Source organism: Neofelis nebulosa, chromosome 2 (genome assembly GCF_028018385.1).
Source record: "Neofelis nebulosa isolate mNeoNeb1 chromosome 2, mNeoNeb1.pri, whole genome shotgun sequence".
In the NCBI taxonomy this organism is placed as follows: Eukaryota; Metazoa; Chordata; class Mammalia; order Carnivora; family Felidae; genus Neofelis; species Neofelis nebulosa.
In genome coordinates, this window is record NC_080783.1 from 125,672,224 (window position 1) to 125,689,093 (window position 16,870).

The 16,870-nt window shown below is 44.4% G+C and overlaps 1 protein-coding gene across 1 annotated transcript in view; it reads right to left on the reverse strand.

The window, feature by feature from the left end:
* Positions 1-7,379: 7,379 nt before the first annotated feature.
* LOC131490860 (uncharacterized) overlaps positions 7,380-16,870 on the reverse strand; it is a 58,082-nt gene continuing 48,591 nt past the window's right edge. The window contains exon 4 of the mRNA XM_058693304.1: positions 7,380-7,781. Within this exon, the coding sequence (XP_058549287.1) occupies positions 7,771-7,781 (11 nt within the window). The 3' untranslated portion in view covers positions 7,380-7,770. The remainder of the gene's footprint in view (positions 7,782-16,870) is intronic.

Genomic DNA, 16,870 nt, shown 5'->3' on the forward strand with positions numbered 1-16,870 from the left:
TTGGACTCTCACTATGTCACAGGCACTGTTCTAGGCTTTGAGAATCCAACCATGAACAAAACACGATAGGTCTTCCCATGCGTTTACATTCTAGTGGCAGAAGAAGGACCGTGAACAGTAAGTTCTAAGGAAAGTAGCAGTATTTTTTTTTTTAACCATCTTGTGCCTATTTGCTGGATAGAGGAGATAATAACAGTGAGCAAAATTTGATTCGTGGCACTCACAGCTTCTAGTGTAGTGGGTAGGACTGTGTAGTCAGTGTTGTAGGGCAGAACATGGGGAATTCTTTAACCCAACCTCAAGAGGGCCCTCAAAAGGACAAAAAGTATATTCCTTTGCAAGTTAACTTCTCTGAACCTCTTTGGTAAAATAAACACAGTAAAATTGTGAGGATTAAGTGTGGAAGTACTTGGCGTGCTGCTGGGTATATAGTAGCATTACATTGAGCTCATAGTGTTAAAAATTAAGTGGCAAGTGGCAAGTCACCAACCAGAACAAGAAGGAATAAACAGCTGCTAATATATGTATGGCTCATCAGAGTTTTCAAAGGCCTTTCAAGTATATTCTATCATCTGAGTCACACAAAATCCTGGGGAGGTGGGTGTAATGGAAAATACCCTTTAGTTGGGTCTTCATCCCAGCAGGGCATCTCCCCTGCTGTCAGAGAGTGCAAAGCAAGACTGCAGACAGCTCAGTGGCTAGAGCCGAAGGTACCTAATGGAAGAGGCCGAATCCTGGGTAATCCTGGAACAGTGACCAAACCAATCACTTGGGTCCTACACCAAAAGGAGTAAAATGGTCCTGTCCCCAATGTATTCACAATATAATTTAGAGTCCTTTTCCTTGGCTTTGGAATTCATAATGTGATTTCTTCACTTGTGGATTTCCTTTCCTAATATGCTTTACTAATTCCAGAATTAAAAGTTTGCACTTCCTGAGCTTACCCTGGCCAGGTTCCAAGAGGAAGTGGCCAGCAGCCATTAAGAAGCCAGGAGGAGAACTGGGCTGGGATTACAAATCACCTGGTGTGCTAACAATCTGTACATCAATAATTATCAAGAGAAGGCTTCTAATGGTTCTTGTCGTTGTGATTCATCTTTCTTTCCTTTCTCACTGCTTTATTTTTTATCCCTTTTAAGACCAAAAAAATAGGCCTGGGTGCTTTTATGTCAGGCCCTGTTTATTTATATACTCTTCTCAAAAGGGGAGCTTTACTTTTGATTAACAACCCTTCTTTTAAATTCCAGGTACCATCTTGTTTCTCAAATGCTGAGAATGAGCAAGATCAGGCCTGTAGTAGGGGGTCAAGTGAGCCAGGCACTTGGAGAGGGTTCCTAAACTTCTGCCTGTGCCCTAGCCCCTCCCTCCCCTTCCCCATTCCTACCCCCACATGCTTCCTCAGCTGCCCAAATGGGTAGACTGAACAGCTTTCCCGTTTCTCCTTTCATCCCTTCCTCTTTCTCCCCTGCCATAGGCTTGTCTTTTAACAGCCTCCCTACCTCTGTTCTCACCAACTCCCATCTAACCTCAACACTGATGCCAAAATGATTTTTTGGCAGTCTCTCAGCCGCTTTTATAACTTCACATAAAAGCAATAAAGATAAAAATAATAAAACTCATCTAATCATGTCACTCCTCTGCCTAATATTCTGTAGTTTGAGGTTAAAGTCCAATCTCAGTTTGACCCCTGCCCAGAGCCCTTCTCTGTCAGCTATCAGCACCTGTGGACTGCTTCAGTCTTATCTCCTGCCAGTCCTCAGCCGCACCCTGCTCTTGAGCCAGCTGAATTTCTTAGTAATGCTGGCTCTGGTTCCACACTTCCCTGCCTTCCTACATGCTGACTTGTGCCTGGAAACCCCTCCCTCCTCTCTCTGCACCAACTCCTGTTCATCCTTTGCAATTTGGTTCATGTCTTAAAGGAGGCCATGCTGATTCCCCAATTTGTTTTCAATTGCCCTTAGGTCTACAGCACCAAGAATGATTCTGTGTCAAGTCCCAGGTCTCTGGGTACAAATTCCAGGTAGGCCACTTACTAATTCTGAGTCCTTAAGCAAGTTACTTAACCTCTAGGCCACACTTTATACATCCATAAATATGCACTAATAGACTAAGGGCTGAAAGAACTTACCTTATAGAGTTGCCATGAGGATTAAATATGGCAATGTCTATAAGACCCTTAGCATAGCACCTGACAGAATAAATGCTCAGTAAGAATTATTGCCACCTCTGTCCTAGATCTTCCTACTGCCAAAGAAGAATTTTCAAAATGGTAAAATAACTCTCATATAGTTATAAAATGCACATGTTTATATAACTCATTAAGGAGGGAACCAGTAAGGTCTTACAACTGTTTCAACTGAGAATTGGATTTAAGGAGATTTATTCTCTACTGGACAAAATGCATTTGCATTGCCATGAACCAGGAACAATTTGCATCATACATCAGACAGGGAGCACCTGCACCACTGTCAGCCCTCCACAGGTTAGCTTCCATCTCTGCAGAGCTGAAATGTAGCCCAGCAGAAGACAGATGCAGACGTCCCTATAGAACCAGGTGGCCTGGAACCCTAGACAACACCCAGCATCCCATCAAGAGAACACCCAGGAATCCTTGGCCCATTTGTAAAACCTCACAGTTTTTCCTACCACAATAGTTGCACTATTTTTTGCCTTTCTAAACACCCAAATCCCACCAGCTATGAGTTGCTTAAGATGAGAGGGAGCAACATGCAAACTCCTTGATCCTTTTTGATCTTAGGGGCTGGAGAAGCTTCTGCAGGGGATGACATTTGAGCTGGGTAGAGGACAGGAAGGCTACATATCTCCTGGAGAACAGTGTCCACTGTGTGGGGCCATGGCAGAAATGACTGGCAAGCAGGTGTTAAACATAGACCATATGCCAGGCCCTGGGCTAGGCTAGAAAGACAGATGAATGAAGCCTGATCTTGTTTTCAAGAAGCACTCCATTGCAGGCAATAAAAGGAGATCAAGGCTTACAACACAGTATGAGGAGGGCCCTAAAACCCACAAGCCAAACTTTAGAAACTCAAGTAAATTGCTGGGCCCAGGTTTGATGAAGGACCAAAGACAGGAGATTGCTGGGAGCCTCTGGGCCGCCTCCGAGAAATCAATGAAAAAATATCTGTTCTACACTCATTGTCAGACCTGCTCTTGCTCTTCATCAGACTTTTCTGGCCAGATGGGTGGCAATGTAGAAGTAGGGTGAGTTCCCTCAAATCTCTGGGAATGGAAGTCCTCACTATGGGCAGGGGCAACCCGGAAGCATTTCCAAAGTCTTACTTCGGGAACTAGCGCACAAAGCCATTGCATAGAAAATAGTCCTTGCCAGCCGAAAGGCAGTATGTTGAAAGGGGGCTAATCAACAAGGAAACTCAGGACAATGTGTTCTCTCCTGGAATTTAAGGTCTGTGAGGCAGGGAGTATCTGAATTTGCTCATTATCTGATAGGACTCGTTTGTTGAATATATAAAAAGAAAGAATGAATGAATGGGGACTCCAGAGGATTTGTCCAGGGAGAGGAAACTGGCTGACTGGCTGCCCTGCTCTGCCCTCAGAGGTAGTCAGCTAAAGACCGGCAGCATTGACATACTCGAAGCACCAACCAACTCCTTTGATTTACTTTTCTCCTCGCTTGGCCTCCTCTATATGTTTAGTTACCTGATAGGAGATGATAAACTCAGCACGTCGGCAGGAACATTCAATCTGAGTGCCTGCCATACTCTCCCTGTGAATTCTGGTATATACCGTCCGTCAGGCTCCGGGCTCCATTCAACCCTGGGATACCGACAAGACCAAACCCTGGCACCAAGGCGGTGCCACCCACGTTAGCCTCCTGACCCACGGGCCTGGTGGCACCTCCACCGTACCATCTGCCTCTTTTGATGTTGCACCCATCACTGAAGTGTTTCTCCCAACACTGCTGATCTGTTAACCACGGGAGGTGGCTGGGCGGGCTTACAGGCATGGGCTGGGCTCACTGCCATGGCGGGTCCTGAGGAGGCAGCACAAGTGGGGCCAGTTCCTGGGGACCGTCCCAGAGGTTGGGGCTGACTCAGATGGGATGTGTGGGGCAGGGAGGCTGCTGAGAGAGCCAAACTGTGTGGGCACCACGTTGATCACGTCAGGCACCTGGCACACCTCAAAGCATTTCCACTGAGGCAAGGGGGTGTGGTGGCCCCGGACTCAGAGACACCTGGGTTCAGAGCCTGGCTCTACCACCCTCTGGCCATGGGTATTTTGAGCAGAAAGTGACTAACACAGGGGGTTGGGTGCTCATGGGATGGTTGGAGTGGCTGGATGGGGGAGGGGAGGAGGGGAGGCTGAGGCTTGAGAGGATCTGCTCCCCTGGCCTGAGCAGCAAAGGCAGGTGGGTGTCCGGAGCTTGCCTCGGGCACTCTGCGTTAGGGGACACGCTGACATAGCCGTGATCCGGAGAGCAGGCAGGGCCTCCCCCACCAGGGGTGACCGCACCCTGGACACCAGTGCAGGAAAGGATGCGCGTCTGCACGAGCCTGCCTGTCAGAAGGGAGTGGCCAAGGCACAGGAAGGCGGCCTCTGGCTCCTTCCACCTTCAAGTCCCACGTGAGGGTCTCAGCGCTGGCTCACGATAGGCACCCACCACTCTGGAAGGAGGCAGTTTGGGAAATGGAGCTTTATTTAGCTTTCTACCTGCAAAGGACAGGAAATAGGTGGGAACAGGTCCCTCAGCCCCATGAGGGTCAAGCACCTTTAAGCCTGGAGAGCGCTCACCACTCCAGGCACACAGCACTTGCTGGCTGGAGGCGGCTCTGGTGAGGCTCCGTGGTGACGGCTACATGGCTGCTGGGTGGCAGCTCAGGGCTAGGCCCCAGGAGATACACCCGCAAACAAGACAGGGCCTGACCCTGAAGATGCGATGGCCCTCCAGGGGCAGCAGAGACTGGAATCATCAAGGAAAGTGATCGGTGTAACCGTGTGTGCGAAAAGCCTGGGGTCACAGGGAGCTGAGAGCACAGGGGGCCCACCTGGACCAGTCTGGGGGTGGGAAGCAGAATGGTAAAAGCCAGCTTTCCAGTAGTAGCAGAGTCTAATACAAAGCTTAAAGGGAAAACTACAAATTAACCAAATCCAAATTAAGCAGGAGGGAACAAAGGGCGTGTGTGTGTGAGAGAGACACAATGCTATTTCCGTCTTAAGGGAGCATATGTATATCTACAAACCCCTGGAAGATCGTGGGGGTGTTTGGCATTTTCCACCAGTGGACAGTTCAGTCTGACCAGTGCACAGAGTGATGAGTGAGGGCAGTGGGTAAGAAACAAAATTGGAGAGGAAAGCAGGGAACTGGAGACCTCAAGGGGCTTCCACATCATTTTGAAGAATTTGAGTTTATCCTGTGGGCAATGGGGAGCCATAGCAGGCATTTAAGCAGGGAGAGAATCACCATTCTGGTTTCTGAAATATCACTTCAGTGCAGTTTGTGCTGCAGGCTGGAGAGGGCAGGACTGTGGGCAAAGATCTCAACGATGATATTGTAGCTGTCTGGGCTGAAGATCATGGCTGCTGAGAGGAGGACTAGGGAAAAGACAAGGCAGGTTGTTGGGAGTTTAGGGAGGCGGAGCAACCGGGAGGGGGTGGGAGTGGGAGCAGAGAGAAACCTGGGGTGGCTGCCAGGTTTCACCACCAACTACACCCAGAAGGGTGGGCCCCCACCAACTCCTGGCACTTGATCCTGGGGTGGTGCCCACCTACAGGCTCCCTGCCTCTGAACTGAACTGAGTTCACAGAAAGCCTCTTCCCTCCCGTGAACCTTATGGCCTACATGCAATTCAATGCCACCAACATTTATTAAGCAGCTCTTATGTGCCAGGAAGCAGGGAGGCTTCTCCCTGTCTCACCTAAGGGGGTTTAAACTGGATGACTAAGAGACTCGGGAGTAGGGATGGGAGGTTGAATGTGGGCAGGGAGAAGCTGTGGATACATAGCCCACATTCAGGCCTTCCCTCCTCTCCTTGTGTAGGAGGTGTCTTGACCCATGACCTCTCACCCCCTATGATAGAAGGGTACAAGGGGCATCAGCAGAGCCTTAGACAAAGCCCTTGGGCCCCAACCTCTACTGGAACAGGCAGCCACCCCTGGTCTCTTTCTCCTCAAAGAGTTCTGCGTTCCATCTGCCATGAAGCCCAGATGGAAGGAGAGATCCATCTGCACATTCACCGATAGGACTTGCTGTCTGCCATTCAATAGATTCACTCCTTGGAACCAAGGCATTTTCCCAGAGGCTGTTAACAGGAAGATATTAGCCCATTATTGCCTGGGTAATGTATTAACTCCTTACCAATGCAGTAGCACAGTAGTGCAGGCAAATTATAGGATTGCTTTTGTCTGAGCCCAGAAGGGAGGCCTGCTTTTTAGAAAGGTGAGAGGCCTGGAGCCACCCTCTGGGGGTCCGGGCACTGGAAAACCATGACAGGAACAGCGTTTACTATTGATGGAATGAACGAACACACTACGTTTCTAATTTCTCAATCTCCATAATTCTGTAAGGTGATTATTGTTCCCATTTTGCAGATGATGAAACTAAGTTTCAGTTAGGTTCTGAAATTTGCTCATTTAGGGTCACATGGCTAACTAGGTGGCTGAACTACAATTTTAACCAACCCAAACCTGATGCCAATGCCTTTTTCTAAATGACTACATGGTAATTAAGCCTTGCTCCCTGGACCTCCTGTGCGATGCTAGGTCCTGCTGCTCCCTAGAGTAGTCATATCCCAGAAGGAGATTATTCTCTCAAATCTTTCTCATGGTTGTTTGGCTTGGCCTGGGAATGGAAGCTCCTGGAAGAGATGAAGTGTACAGAACCAAGGACGGGAAGGTCTGCTGGGAAGAAGCCTGAACCAGGACAGCAGGGATTGACAGATGGGAGCCCTGGGAGGCTCTGTCCTTATTCACCCCTCCCCCGCAGGGGGTCTCCTAGGCCCTGCAACATCCTGCTTTTGTCCCCAACCCGTTTCAGGACCCTAGGAACAGTCCTTCTCCTACTCTGGCACTGAGAAACCTCAGGACTTCCTCATCCTGCTCTGGGACACTGTCCAGGGCCTCAGCCTACTAGCCTGGGGCTCCCACCCTGGGTTTAATTCCAGCAACCCTAATGCTCTCCAATCCCCGGCTGAGACGCCAGGCCAGGGTACAGCCTGCAGAGCTTATTCATGTGCGGTAGCTGCCCAGTGACCAAGGGGATGGGGGGGGGGGGGGGAACAGGGGGAGACAGAGAAGCCTCTAAGGCCCCTGGTAGCTGTCTCCCAGGCAGGGGAGGAAAAAGTATTTTTCCTCTACACTTCTGAGTTCGTGACTGAGACCCCTGTAATAAAAGGCAGTTTAGCCAGAGAAAAACAAGTTTATTCACATGTATACCTCGTGTATATTTGGGACAAGAGAAAAACAAGTTAACCCTCGCAGGTGGCCTAAACCAGAAGCTTAAATACCATCTTCAGCTAAAGACAAAAGAACAAAAAGGTGAGAGGGGGGAGGTCTGTATGGGAGATTAGCAGGGAAAGCAGGGTAAACAAGGATAAAGCTTGTTAGGCAGATTTAAATCACTGCTCCCTCCATTGGTTAAGCTTCTCTGGAGACTTAAGAGTTATCTTCTCTTCCCAGTGCGGAGACGGAGACACACTTAGAGATTTCCTCTAAATTTCCCGCTCAAAAGAGTAAGTTCCACGGTTTGTGGAGTTTCTCCGGTGTCTGTTCCTGTTCTTCGTCAAAATAATCAGCTCAAAATAATCCTTAGGACAAGAGGCATATTTTGGGGTGGCATATTCTGCTACCCTTACCCCCCCCCCCCCCCCCCCCCGCGCGCTCAGCCTCCCCCGCAACCACCCCTTCCAAACCCGGGCTCCCTGCCATGGCCCCAGGCAGCTTTCGAGAGAAAAAAATGTTCTGGTCAGAGTGAGAACCAGTGGCTTCTTAGGTCACAAGACCTCTGACGGACTGTGCCGCTGGACACATCTTGGTCACACCAGGTCCCGGAGCAGCAGGACTGGGTGGGCTTCGGTGCCTGGCAGTCGGGGGACATCATAGCCTTTGATGGGTGATTAGAAGGCTTGGGTAGTTGCAAGCCCACCGAGAAGCTCTCAATGTACATCCCACTGGGCCGGGCTGAGGAGGGCGCCCTCCACCTCCAACCAGCCCGGGTGCTGAAAGCAAAGGCTGATGTCTCCCGCGGTCAGACCCGGGACTCCGGCGGGGAGGGAGCGCCGAGTCTACCACTTGGGCTAGTTCTTGCTTCAGGTTCCCCTCCTTGTTACAGCCCTCGGCAGGCAGGAACCGCTCCCCCCCCCCACGCCCCCTCCCACTCGCCACTACATCCCCGGGGAAACCTCCACACCCACACCCCTACCTAAGGCACACACCCCAATAAACAAACATTCCCCTCCCCCACTAGGCAGCCGCGACACATGCGCACGAATTCCTCAGGCCTCAAGACAGGCTGTGCGTCCAGTTGCCAGGGGGACCTCACACTGACCTTCTTCGAGGGTGACCACACGAAGAACCCGGAGAGGGGGGCGGTCGGGGAGCAGACAGGACCTCCTCTCCCTACTCGCCCCCAACCCCCCAGAAGGCTCCCTCCCCGGCTTTCCTCCAGTCCAGAACCCCAGGCTGGATGTGGCAGCGCGGGGCGCCCTCGTGTGGGCAGGCGCGGTGCTGCAGCTCCTCCGCGGCCTCCCGCTCCTGCGCCGCGCCCGCCCCCTCAAGCAGAGTCCTGTGCCCGGGGCCTTGCTCACTGCTCCCGTGGGCCTGCGCCCAAGCGACCGTCTGTCCGTCTCTTACCTTTTAATATTTACTCCCTCTATTTTCTAATTCGATATTCATGCATACGAAAAGACAATTTAACAAAACGGTAGTTATAAAACAATATAGTTGATACCCACGAGCCTGCCGCCTGACAAGAGAGCTGAATCATCACTTTGTAAGTTACATCTTCCTTTGTGTTCCTCTTCACCGTCCCTAATTTCATGTTTTCTCTTGCTTTTTGTTTCACTTATGTTTATTGTGGTAAAATATATGTAAACTAAAATGTACAGTTCTGTAGTATTAAATGCATTCAGAATGCTGTACAACTACCAGCACCATCCATCTCCATAACTCTTTTCGTCTTGTCAAACTGAAACTCTATACCCATTAAATAATACCCACTCTCTGCTCCCTTAGCCTGGCAACCACCATTCTGTTTTCTGTCTCTATGACTTTCACTAATCTAAGTATCTTATATAAATGGAAGTATGCAGTTTTTGTCTTTGTGACTGTCCATATATCACTTAGCATAAGGTGCTTAAAATTCATCCATGTTGGAGCACCTGGGTAGCTCAGTTGGTTAAGCATTGGACTTTGGCTCAGGTCATGATCTCACCGTCCAGGGGCCCGAGCCCCTTGTCCGGCTCTGTGCTGACAGCTCAGAGCCTGGAGCCTGCTTCAGATTCTGTGCCTCCCTCATTCTCTGCCCCTCCCCTGCTCTCTCTCCCTCTCTCAAAAATAAATACACAGTTAAAAAAAAAAAAAATTATCCACGTTGTAGCATGTATCAATTTCCTTCCTTTTTAAGGCTGAAAAATATTACATTGTGCATACATGGCGTTATACATTTTACTTATCCATTCATCCATTCATGGATACTTGGGTTGCTTCCATGATTTAGTTATTGTGAATAATGCTTCTATAAATATATGTGTACAAATGTTTCTTTGAGACCATGCTTTCAATTCTTCTGGGTACATACTAAGAAGCAGAATTGCTGGGTCACATGGTAATTCTATTTTTAACTTTTTGAGGAATCACCATATTGTTTTCCATAGTGGTTGCACCATTTTGCATACCCACCAACAGTGCACAAGGGTTCTTTTTCTTTTTCTTTTTTCTTTCTTTCTTTTTTCCAGTAAGCTCTACGCATAACATGGGGCTTGAACTCACAACCAGGGTTCTAATTTTTCCACATCCTTACCAACGCTGGTTGTTTTTGTTTTTTATAATAATCATCCTAATGGGTGTGAGGTGGTATCTCATTGCAGTTTTGACTTACATTTCCCTCGTGATTAGTGATGCTGAGCATCTCTTCATGCGCTTATTGGCCATTTGTATATCTTCTTTAGAGAAACATCTATTCAAGCCCTTAGCCCATTTTTTGAATCAGGTTATTTGTGGTGGAGTTTTAGAAGTTCTCTATATATTCTGAGTAACAGTCCTTTTTCAGTTATATAAGTTGTAAACATTTTCTCCCATTATATGGGTTACCTTTTTACTCTGTTGATAGTATCTTTTGATACACAAAATTTGAAAATTTTCACGAAGTCAAATTTGTCTTTTTTTCTTTTGTTACCTGTGCCTTTGGTGTCATATTCAAGAAACATTGCCAAATCCAATGTCATGAAGTTTTGTCCTATGTCTTTTTCTAAGAGTTTTATCTTTTTAATTCTTATGTTTAGGTCTTTGATCCGTTTTGAGTTAATTTCTGTATATGGTGTTAGGTAAAGTCCAACTACATTCTTTTGCATGTGGACATCCAATTTTCCTAGCACCATTCACTGAAAAGACTGTGCTTTCCCCCACTGAATGGTCTTGATAGCCTTGTTAAAAATTGTTATACTACATTTGCTAGTGTTTTTATCGGGGGTCTCTATTCTACTCCATTGGCCAATACGTCTGTCTTTATGCCAATACTACTGTTATGATTTTTGTAACTTTGTAGGGTTTTTTTTTCCCCAATATTTATTTATTTTGGGGAGAGTGCAAGCAGGGGAGGGTCATATAGGTGGGGACAGAGGATCTTTTTTTTATTCTCTATTTCATCTATCTCTGTTCTAATCCTTCCACTAGCTTTGGGTTTACTTTGTTCTCCTTTCTCTACTTCCTTAAGGTATAAAGTTAAGTCGCTGATGTAAGATTGTTCTTGTTTTTTAATGTAGGCGTTTATAGCTATAAATTTCCCCCTTAGCACAGCTCTCACTGAATCCCATAAATTTTGTTATGTTGTATTTTCATTTTCATTAATCTCTAAATCTTTTCTAGTTGCCCTTGTGATTTCTTCTTTGAGCCATTGGTTGTTTAAAAGTGTGTTCTTTAATTTCCACAGTTCTGTGAATTTTTCAGTTTTTCTTCTGTTACTGATTTCTAACTTCATCCCACTGTGGTTGGAGAAGATTGTTTCATAGATCTACCTTTTAAAATCTGTGGAGACTTGATTTATAACCTAACATATGGTCTGTTCTAGAAAATGTCCAGTGTCCACATGAGAAAGATGTGTGTCTTGTTGTTTGATAGAGTGTTCTTTACATGTCTGTTAGACCTAGTTGTTCTGTTGTGTTGTTCAAGTCCTCTACTTCCTTACTTATCTTCTCTCTGGGTACTGTATCCATTATTGAAAGTTGGGTACCGAAGTCTCCAACTATTATTGCAGAACCTTCTAGTTCTCCTTTCAATCCATCCATTTTTGTTTCACATATTTTCCTGGCCTGTTATTAAATATGTGAAGGTTTATAATTGTTATATCTTCTTGCCATATTGAAACTTTTATAAATATATAATGGCATTCTTTGTCTCTTATGAACTTTTAAAATTTAAAGTCTATTTTGTATGATATTCTACGGCCACTCCTGATCTCTTTGGTTACTATTTTCATGGACTATCTTTCTTCATTCTTTCAATCTATTTGTGTCTTTGGCTCTAAGGTGAATCTCTTGGTAGCATATAGATATGTGTTTTTCTCCATTCTGCCGATCTAGGTCTTTGATTGGAGAATTTATTCTATTTACATTTAAAGTAATTACTGATAAGAAGGAACTTCTTGTGCTATTTGTTTTCCATATGCCTTATATCATTTTTTTTTGTCCCTCCTTTCCTGCACTACTGTCTTCTTTTGTGTTTTAGTTGATTTTTTTCTAGTGAATGTTTAAATTTCTTTCTCATATCCTTTTGTGTATATTCTATAGTTATTTTCTTTGTGGTTACCACAGGGATTACATTTAATGCCCTAAAGTTATAACACTCTAATTTGAATTATTACCAGTTTAACTTCAGTAACCTAAAAAATCTGCTTCTTTTTTTTTTAATTTTTTTTAACGTTTATTCATTTTTGAGAGATGGAGAGAGACAAAGCATGAGTGGGGGATGGGCAGAGAGAGAATGAGACACAGAATCCGAAGCAGGCTCCAGGTTCTGAGCTGTCAACACAGAGCCTGATGAGGGGCTCGAACCACAGACTGCAAGATCATGACCCAAGCTGAAGTCAGCCACTTAGCCAACTGAGCCATCCAGGTGCCCCACCTTCTTTTTTTTTCTTTTTTTTTAAGTTTATTTATTTATTTTGAGAGAGAGTGTGTGTGTGTGCGCACAGGGTAGGGGCAGAGAGAGAGAATCCCAAACAGACTCTGCACTGTCAGCGCAGAGTCTGACATGGGGCTCAAACCTACAAACCGTGAGATCATGACCTAAGCCGAAATTAAGAATTGGAGGCAGGCTCCATGCTGAGTGTGGAGCTGGAGCCTGCTTAAGATTCTCTACCTTTCTCCCTCTGCCCCTCTTCCCTGCCCATGCTCTCTCTCTCTCTCTCTCTCTCTCTCTCTCTCAAGTAATACATACATATATTTCATATATAACATATATTTAAATATATATAGTATATTTAATATTTATAATATATATATATTTGTAATATATAAAGTAATCTGAAATATGCTTCAACGGAGGGTATTCATTTAAAATAAAGCATATTAGAGGGGAAATAGGTGAGAGGATGGGTGAAAAATGATGAGCACTGAGTAATGATGTCTAGAATTGTTGAATCACTAATTGTGTACCTGAAACTAATGTAACAATGTATGTTAATTAAGATTAAAAACTAATTAAAAAAAAAAGAATTGGATGCTTAATCAACTGAACCATGTACACACCCCTTCTTTATAATAGCTACATTTCTACTCCTTTTAGTTGTTGATGTCCCCAAATTACATCTTTGTACATTGTGTGCCCCAAAACCTAAACTATATTTTTCAATGCATTAGTCTGTTAAATTATGTAGAAAACAATATTTGGAGTTACAAACCAGTTAAAACAATACCAACTTTAATACTAATAATTATTTTTTTTCTTTATATAGTCTCTTAAATCATAAAGAAACAAAAAGTGTAGTCATAACCATTGTTACAATAAAACTTGTTTTTGTAATTGTCCATGTATTTACCTTTATTGAAATCTTTACTTCTCCATGTGGCTTCAAGTTACTGCCTAGTATCCTTTCATTTTACCTTACAGCATTTCTCGAGCATTCCTGGAAGGGCAAGTTTAGTGGTGATGAACTTCTTCAGCTTTTGTTTATTTGGGAATGTCTTAATTTCTCCCTCACTTTTGAAGGACAGTTTTGCCAGATATAGACTTCCTGGTTGACAGGTTTTTGTTTTTTTTTTTTTCTTTTAACTCTTTTTATATATTGGCCCACTGCCGTCTGGCCTCCAAAGTTTCTGATAGAAATCTGCTGTATTAAGGATCTCCTGTATGTGATAATTTGCTTCTCTCTTGCTGCTTTCAAGATTCCTTTTTTGTCTTTGTCTTTGAAAGTTTGATTAGAATATGTCTCAGTGTGGGTCTCTGAGTTCATCTTGCTTGGAGTTCACTGAACCTGTATTCATGTATTCATGTCCTTCATTACATTTGGGAAGTCTTCTGCCATTATTTCTTCAAATAGTCCCCAGCCATTTTCTGTTCTCCTTTTGGAACTCCCACTGTGCATATGTGGATCCACTTGATGTGTTCCACATGTCTCTTAAGTTCTGTTCACTTTTCTTCAGTATTTTTTCTTTCTGCTCCTCAGACTCCATAATTTCCATGATCCCATCTTCAAGTTCATAATTCTTTCTTCTTCCTGCTAAAATCTGTATTTGAATCTCTCTAGTGAATTTTTCATTTCAGTTATACTATTTTTTTTTTTAAGATTTTATTTTTAAGTAATCTCCATACCCAACGTGGGGCTCAAACTCACAACTCTGAGATCGAGAGTTGCACATTCCACTGACTGAGCCAGCCAGGCACCCCATTTCAGTTGTACTTGTAAGCTTCAGAGTTTCTTTTTGGTTTCTTTTTAGGGCCTCTAATTCTTTACTGATATTTCCATTTTGCTAAGACACCACTGTCTTGACTTTCTCCACATCTTTATTTAGTTCTTTGAGACAGTTGTTTTAAAGTCATCGTCTAGAATACCTGCCATCAGATCTTTTTCAGGGACAGTTTCTGTCATTTTTTTTCCTTTGAGTGAGCCATACTTTCTTGTTTCTTTGTATGTCTTGTGATTTTTTGTTGAAAAATGGACATTTTAATATAATAATGTAGTAACTATGGAAATCAGGTTCTTCCCTTTCCTTAGGGTTGTTATTTATTATTAGTAGTATTAGTATTTCGATTTTTTTTAATTTCATTTATTTATTTTGAGAGAGAGAGTGAGAGAAAGGAGAGCGAGTATGAGCAGGGGAGGGGCAGAGAGAGAGGGAAAGAGAGGATCTCAAGTAGGTTCTGCACTGACAGTGGGGCTTGAATTCATTAACTGTGAGATCATGACCTAAGCTAAAATCAAGAGTCAGATGCTTAACTGACTGAGCCACCCAGGCACCCCAGTATTTGGATTGTTGTAGGCTGTCTTGTGCCAAGGATTAACCTGAGGTATAAATTTAAGGGCTTCTCAGAGGCCTTTTCTGGACACACACAGTCACTTTCTAATTTTCCCCCATATATGCAGCTGTTTCTGAATGTCCTACCTAGTCTTGAATGTCTGGCTCCCAAAAGGAGAAATGGAGAAAAATTAGGAGGAAAGGAGTTCTGGCATTTTAAATCCCCTGGAAGTTACCTTAGCCAGAGAGGTAGGGGCTTGCGACATGGGGTGGGGGCTGCAACAGTGAGTGCCCATCTCTGTCTGCACCTCTGTGATTAGAAGTAGTAATAAGCAAGCAGAGAACAGGTCCCAGATATTTGGAGGACAAGGTTGTTATCGTCCACCCTGGTTCCCATAATCTGTGTGCAAGCTGTTCCAGGAACACATGCACAGCTGCTTGCCATGTGGCTGGGGGTGGGGAGATGGGTAGCTGTTACTGTGATAATAGCTAAAGTTGGCCAACACGAACCACAACTTATAGCAAGCCTTCGGTAACCTTCAGCGTTTCAGCCAGGTTAACATCAGATGGACTCTACCAATGCAATGTAGTCCAAATGGGATTCCCAGTCATCTTCCTACCATTCCTACTCATCTTCTTCCTAGACTTCTCTTCCCTTGTTTTTTTTTTTTTTATAAAATTATTTCTTTCATCAAATAACTAAATATGCCTAAATTATATATTTATATAGATTTGGTTATTTTTGAGCTTTTTAGAAATATGTTTGATACAGCCTTTGTTTCTGTCCAATAATGCCATAAATATTTATGTTTGTCCTGTTTGAGACCTGACAAGATAATTGAAAGGATTTAATAACTCTGTGTTCAGAAATTTGGCCAATTGGAAGCTGATATTCAGAGCCTGATAGGAATTTTTTTAGATCTCCTCCCTTAAGCTAAATGTGCCCAGAGGGAAAAGCTCTTGTAAAAGGATTTATGGGTAGATCAAACTATGATGTCACTTAAATTACAACCCAATTCCTTGAGGAATTGAAAACAATTGTCCTTATGAAGCCAAATCTAGCCTTCTGGAGGGGGGGGGGGGGAGGGGGAGGGACCCATTGGGATTCCCCAGAGTTAGTAAGGTGAAAGTTTTCAGTGATAGAAGATACAGAAAGAAATCTTATCTTAATTTCCCTTATCTGACTTAACTTCTTGAAAACACCATTAGCTCCTCCTCCAAGGGAGTTTCCTGTGAGTTCAGCTGCCATGGAGACAGATTAACCATTTCCATTACCCCAACAGAAACTTCCAAATTTCCCACTGAAGCCCTAATAACTCCCTCCACCTTTTTTTAATGTTTATTTATTGAGAGAGAGAGAGAGAGAGAGAGAGAGAGAGAGAGAGAGAGAGAATGCACATGTGCACATGAGTGCGGGAGGGGCAGAGAGGGAGAAAGAGAATCCCAAGCAAGCTCCAAACTGTCAGTGCAGAGTCAGTCATGGGATTCCATCTAATGAACCTTGAGATCATGACCTGAGCAGAAATCAAAAGTCAGATGCTTAACTGACTGAGCCACCCAGGTGCCTCGATAGATTCTTAAATTGGGTGCTTAGAAGAGGCATTTCTGAGGAGGTGACATTTAAACTGACATCCAAAAGTCAAAGAAGTGCCCAGATGCATGTTTGGAGTAAGAGCATTTCAAGCAAAGTGAACACCTACAGCACAGGGACAAAAGAAGTAAGGGGGAATCTAATACCTTAAACTTACACAATGTTATGTTTCAAATATGTTTCAATTAAAAAAAAAAGAAAAGAAAAGAAGAAGAAGAGGAATCTGGAAGAAGAGGGAGTTGATCCTAAAGTTAATGAAGTGTAATAAAGTGTAAGCTTCCAGAGGCACCTGGGTGGCTCAGTCAGTTAAGCATCTGACTCTTGATCTCAGCTCAGGTCGTGATCTCACAGCTCATAAGTTTGAGCCCCACATCAGACTGTGTGCTGATAGAGGGGAGCCTGCTTGGGATTTCTCTCTCTCTCTTTCTCTGCCCCTCCCTGGCTCTCTCTTTCTCTCAATAAAGAAATATTAAAAAAAATTTTTTTAGAAAAGTGTAAGCTTCCGGGGACCCTCATAGAGGTCTCCAAAGTTCTGTATTGATTTGTCATTTTATCTCATTTTTCTAATCTACTTCCCCATTGCCCACAGCTTATATAAGCTTCCGGTCCCTTCAAACCTGGGTCTGCCCTGGGC